This window comes from Arachis ipaensis, chromosome B10, assembly GCF_059453495.1.
Source record: "Arachis ipaensis isolate K30076 ecotype BB chromosome B10, ASM5945349v1, whole genome shotgun sequence".
Taxonomy (NCBI): Eukaryota; Viridiplantae; Streptophyta; class Magnoliopsida; order Fabales; family Fabaceae; genus Arachis; species Arachis ipaensis.
Window position 1 is genome coordinate 2,087,719 of NC_142435.1, and position 6,000 is coordinate 2,093,718.

The following is a 6,000-nucleotide window of genomic DNA, read 5'->3' on the forward strand; positions in this document are numbered from 1 at the left end:
ACCATATTGACTAACTTTATATTTATTGTTTTGTATATATTTAATAAATAAAAAAGTGAATTACTAAATATTTTGATACGCACCTAGCAGCTTTATAATACGATATATAATATTGGTTTTGTTAGGTAGATAATAACTTTTGTAAATAATGTGAACAATGGGCTCTAAAATTGACCTAATAAAGTAAAAAAATATTCCACTCCGAAATTACCTCATAAATCCTAACACTAGGATAATAATCCGTACATAGTAAATTGAACATCCAACCATTGTTAACTGTGTATGAGTAAATCGAATCAAAAGGAATAACCATCCAATTAAAAATAATCAACATAATCATCTGCATACCTATTGAATTGAACATCCAACATATCGATTTGTTCACATTACTTAGTATTCTCATTATTTTCGTATACTTTTCCTAATAATATTTGATGCTTTGACCGATTCAACCGCTTTCGCCTTTATATAGTGTCCTTGTGAAAATATAGACAGAAGAAGTGATGAACCAATTAAATGTTAGCAGGTCAAATAAATTTGCATGTTTTAATTGGACTATATGACATGAATTCTAGCCGTGCAAACTACGTCCTTCCTCAATTTATCATTAACTTGGCATTTCTAAGGACAAGATATCTACAGGAATCGCAAAAACAAAGTTCCATTTTATGTCTCATCCCATAGCGGAAAGCTGTTTTTGATATTTCAAAGTTTGTGAAAACTGAAAAGCATTTTACGCGTATCTACAGTGTGTAACTTTGCAAGACGATTAAATAACAACAAATCGATACACGCGTTAAAAATTTTATTCTTTTCAGAAATGAAGCTTCCTTTAGTCTTTACTCGTTACTCTCTTTCGACTAAATGTTACTACTAAAGGAAGTAAAAAAAATAAACACACAATGTAATACAAGTAATTCCAATAGATAAGACCAAATGCTTTAGCAACAGCCTTCAGATTAGTAGCTTTGTACTAGTAACAGCGAAAAGAATACTACAATACGGATGGTTCCCTATGCACTTCAAGGAGTTGATTACAAAATTGTTACTAATTCTGCTCAGGATTTTAATTATAATTCGGGACTTCCATCACAATAAGTTATCCTCAGCAAGTCCGGAAATGGCATCTCTAGTAATGATGTCGATTCCTTAGGGACTTGTACAAACTCGGGATACTCTTAAAAAATATTAAGTTGAAATTAAATCTAATTCTGATTTAACAGTATGCTGTATGCCTGTATCTGTATATGTTGTCTCATGCTTTACCCTGCAAGAATATGGTAGCATATAATATTAGAGCACTGCTATTTATTTAAAGTCAATATGGCTACAGATAAAGGAATTCAAGAGGATAGGGAATTGCATTACATGTTTGTTTGTAGTAATCATACATCATCGGTTCCTAAACGTGTAATAGAGCTATTGTTCAAATAAGGATTTCCTTGTTTTTCATCGAAAATTACTTAGGAACAACAAAATGTAGGACCAGTGAACGAAATGGAATGCATGCATTTACTACACCTTACCTCATGAATGTATTTGCATTTAAAGGATGGAAGTGATTCCAAAGTGACTTTTGATTAACCAATCTAAAGAGTTCTTCACATTTTCTACCTACTCCAGTACTCCCTTTCTATCTTCTTCAACAGACACAACCTGGATGTCATCTACTCTCCACAATTTATAAGGGGAAGTTTTAGAAACTTAAAAGGCAATTATACCCCCAGGAATGAAATCATTTTGGCAGGCACATACATCCCAAGAAAGGTGACATATCAGAGACAGATGCATGGTACTGATCATAGTGAACATCTCATATCCTAGTTTGATATGTACTGATCTAGATGAGCAAAATGGAGATTCAGATTCACAAGCATTATTACCTTATAAGTTTATGGGGACTTTCAAGCCATCGTGAGCAAGCTGCACTGGAATTCCCTCCCTAATCACAAAAATAGAGGGTTCAACTGTATTAATTGCTAAAATTAACAACATACCTTATAATACAAAGATATATAGTTGAACTGCATTTACTTGGTCCTGTTACTGTCAGACTGTCCGGTAATATTACTTGTATAAGTTGCATTTGAAACATTTAATGATTTAATATTCAACATCTTCATAAATGGATAAGACATGTACCTTCTGGACCAATCTTTCAAAAACTCATTGTCCTTGTGGTGATCAAATTCGTGAGTCATTCCAATCAACAGGGTTTGCTTTGGACATAACCTCTTGACAGTTTCAAGAGTCTATAAAATTCCATCAATTAGTAAGCATTTCACCACAGGGAGATACAATGTGTAACTGTAAACATCATTTCATAAAATGCAAAACAAACCTGTGGAAAACAAAGGTGAACATTGTGTGATCCAGTCTGCAAAAACAGAGATTAACATAAGAAGGAAGATGTCTATGACCGAGAAAATTATATATACTTAAAATTAAGTGTGGGATTGACAAACAAGCATGAAAAAAAATTTCTGAATTAGAAAAGTATCAGGGAAGGCATTATTCCAAATAACCAATCATGCAACTCAATGCTAATGATAAAAAAAAAATCCAATAAGCAGATCTATACAATTGAAAATAGAAGTACTGACCCTATACAAACAATCCAATATAAGAAGATCCAACTGCCCAGCTCCACTTTTTGATATGACTGTAAAAAGAAGATTCATTGCTTGAAGTTAGGTGTCAAAAAGCAGAACATACTACAGGATCTTATTTTGAATTGAAAAACTTTTTCCCAATCTAAGTAACAGCATTGATAAAACAGAAACGATCTCTCCGCATACATATATAGTCTTATAGTCCAACTTTGTGAGATAGTACAGAAGATAATTCAAAACGCACCATGCTCTGTACTAGCTGGAAACCGTGAAACATCTGATATATAAGCCACCTTGTTTTTCTCACCAAAAAGAAAGCCCAAACAGATGTAATCCTCTCCATGCATAACCTAAACCCACAGACAAAATAGCTAAGTGGTAAAATAAAAGTATTTTTTCTTGTTCTTACCTTTAAAGACAAAGATTGCAGCCACTTACTGGCAAAGGAGTGAATTTCAAGCCTGATACATAAAAGGGTTTATTGATATCATCAGCGATAATGTTCCAGGCAAGCTGGGCTACTCTACGTATTTCTTGTCCTTCCTTTGGTTTCTTCGGAATCAAATATGGAAACTTCTCTGCTATGCTATTGCAAGATGTAAAACAGTGGATAGTTAGCCCCTCAATTTCTAATTTACAAGAATACTGACTTTAGAGGATCTAGAATAGAGGGAAAGTCCTAGTAATTTAAACTAGATCAGGGATGAAGTGCAAATTAATTGCATGATAAGTTATTGTAACTGAAGGTACCTATCCATTGAATGCTGACTCAGGTATATGGGGGTGGGATCAATATCATTTGTGGGACTAAAAGGCTGCACAGCACGTATATCATCCAATCCAAGGACTGCATCAGCATGTTCATGAGTCAAAATGATCTGCAGCTCAAGCAAGAACTGAATTTCATTCTGAGACTATGAAATTGATGCCAATAAAAATTTCAAAGATATAATACAAATTTCACATACTAACTCTGATTCATATTGATTTCACATAAAAACAATAGTAAATCCATAGACTTTAAATAAATGACAGGACCATTAACTCACAGAATCTATTCTCGGTATCCGATGGGAAACAAACCATCTAAGTACTGCCTCCCTAAATGTCTTCCCAACATCAATCAATATATATTTGTGATTATCATTGCTTTCACAATAATCAATTAGAAGGGATGTATTGCACCTGTAAGAGCCACAAAATACTAAAATGTTAATTCTTTCCACAAATGTCATGGCATAAAATCCTAGGAGCAAGAACCCTGATTATCATAGCAATGCGATTCTCAATTTCGGTTTCAATTCTTTCTTTCCCGTTTTCCTATAGTTCAAACACTAATGTTTTAACCGTTAATCCGTTCATGCTAGCTTTCTAACCGTGGTTGCTTAAAACGCTCGAAAATGGAGAGAGAGAAATGAGAGGAAAAGTAACCTGTAATTAGGGTTACGCTCGGGAGGGATAGATAATGACTGAACACAGACGGAGCAGGGAGGATCTGAAGGGCGGATCAGGCACATTACGTTGGGAACCATGCTGGAACAGCCGGTTCCCATGAAGATCAATGCAGATTCCGACGGAGCGGCGGTTGCGTGAGTGTTTTCGGAGGCGGAGCAATTGGAAGTAGCCATTGCGTGACGGCAGATCGAGAAGGAAGAGAAAGAAGGTTGAAGAGAGAGAGAGTTGAAGAGAAAGAAGGTTGGTAAGAACAATAGAAAGAGGGAAGATTCCGAAGGCGCATATAATAGTTAATACACCAAGATTCCCAACCCGCCAAATTTAGAATTGGAAAGTGGATCATACGTCAATTAAAATATATGATTAGTCATGTAAAGATAAGATATTTTTTTATTTAATTTTTTAGAAGACTTAAATATCTTTTTTTGATGTTAGACAAAAATTATTTTTTTAAATTAATCAAATTATTTAATTTTATAGTTTCAAAATTTAAAAATTTTAAAAACAAAAATAAAATCACATTTAATGAAATTTATTTTTCCATAAACTCTAATTAATTATTCATACCAAAAAGAATAAATAAATCTAAAAAATACTAAAAAAAATCACTTTGTTTTTTTATTTTGCTGGGTTTTTGACCCAACCTCTTCTCTGTCTTCCTCTCTGAGTCTCTTCTCTTCAGAAACAACATTATCTTAACTCTCCTTTTTTTTTTTTTATGGTAATGTTTCTTCGGCTTTTAATGGGTCCCTGAGTAGTTTTTTGTCATTTTTATACATTTATTTGTTAGGGAATTTCACCATATTCCAAATCACAAGTGAAAGCTATGTGCAATCACATTTGTAATATGGCAAGTCACCAAAAAAAAAAGATTTGTAATATGGCAATGTCTGTAATCAAAGCCTAAAGTAGGCCAGCCAAAAACTCAAGTGTGAGCCCATTATTCTTTTAGGCATGGAAACCTGTCAAATAATGGGCCCTAATTGCTCTCACCGTTTACACAAGTCCAACCCTCTCAAAAAAAAAAAAAAAAAACCCCTCCCAAAACTGTAATTTGAAATAAATGAGAAATATATCCAAAAAGAATAAGTGAATGAGAAATTAATTTTTAATTGGTTAATATTAATTATTTTTTTATTATAGAGTTAATTTTTCACTATTTAAAAAAAATTAATTAGGATTTAAATTTAAAATTTTAAATGAAAAATAATTTTAAAAAATATTGATTAAAAAATGACTGGACAAGTAAAATAAGGTCGTATAATATGGAATAAGTTGTTTATTCAAATTGGTCTTAAATTTTATAATTGACACATTAATGAAAATAATTACCTTTTACATTCATCACATGATCGGTCTAAGAGAATGGTTGTGATTCTATAACTGTGTAAAATATTTTATACTATCAGTGTATTAAACTATATATATAATTTTGATAGAGTAAAGTATTGTTTTTGTCCCCAATATTTGGGAGAAGTCCTATTTGTGTCCCTAACGTTTAAATCGTCTTATTTGTATCCCTAACGTTTATAAAAGTGATTCAATGTTATCATATTTAGGTTGTCACGTGATTATTTGATTTTATAGAATAATTATAACAACCCGAGTTTTTAAAATTTAATTTTAAGCTTTGAATTTAAAAATAAAATTTAATTTAATTATGACTTATTCTATTATTTTAAATTATCTATCAAAAACTATATTGATAGTTACAGTCTAAATTGATTTTTATAATTATTATTATTATTATTATTATTATTATTATGAAAACAAAAAGTAAGAAAGAAAGAACTAAAGAAGGCTTTTATATATATATATATATATATATATATATATATATATATATATATATTGACCGAAGCTTAGAGGGATTTGAAGAAGTTAAAGCCAAACGTGGCTTAGAGGGATTTGAAGAAGTTAAAGCCAAACGTGG

The 6,000-nt window shown here is 31.8% G+C and overlaps 1 protein-coding gene across 1 annotated transcript; it reads right to left on the reverse strand.

Moving 5' to 3' along the window:
* Positions 1-905: 905 nt before the first annotated feature.
* Positions 906-4,397, reverse strand: LOC107624376 (putative hydrolase C777.06c). The gene is made up of 10 exons (XM_016326874.3): positions 4,044-4,397; positions 3,662-3,797; positions 3,363-3,490; positions 3,051-3,198; positions 2,857-2,962; positions 2,604-2,662; positions 2,342-2,377; positions 2,143-2,252; positions 1,884-1,942; positions 906-1,267 (listed from the first exon to the last, which is right to left on the reverse strand). The coding sequence occupies exons 1-9, from the start codon at positions 4,238-4,240 to the stop codon at positions 1,885-1,887; spliced, it is 978 nt and encodes a 325-aa protein (XP_016182360.1). The 5' UTR covers positions 4,241-4,397; the 3' UTR covers positions 906-1,267; position 1,884.
* Between the last annotated feature and the right edge of the window lie 1,603 nt (positions 4,398-6,000).

What these genes read in the sequence shown, in the direction of transcription:
- LOC107624376 (XM_016326874.3), bottom strand. Translation starts at nt 4,240, where the DNA reads ATGGCTACTTCCAATTGCTCCGCCTCCGAAAACACTCACGCAACCGCC. An exon ending in AGTCAGCATTCAATGGATAG is followed by an intron (nt 3,199 to 3,362) that starts GTACCTTCAGTT and finishes ATCTTGCAATAG; the next exon opens with CATAGCAGAGAAGTTTCCAT. An exon ending in TCCAGCTAGTACAGAGCATG is followed by an intron (nt 2,663 to 2,856) that starts GTGCGTTTTGAA and finishes TTCTTTTTACAG; the next exon opens with TCATATCAAAAAGTGGAGCT.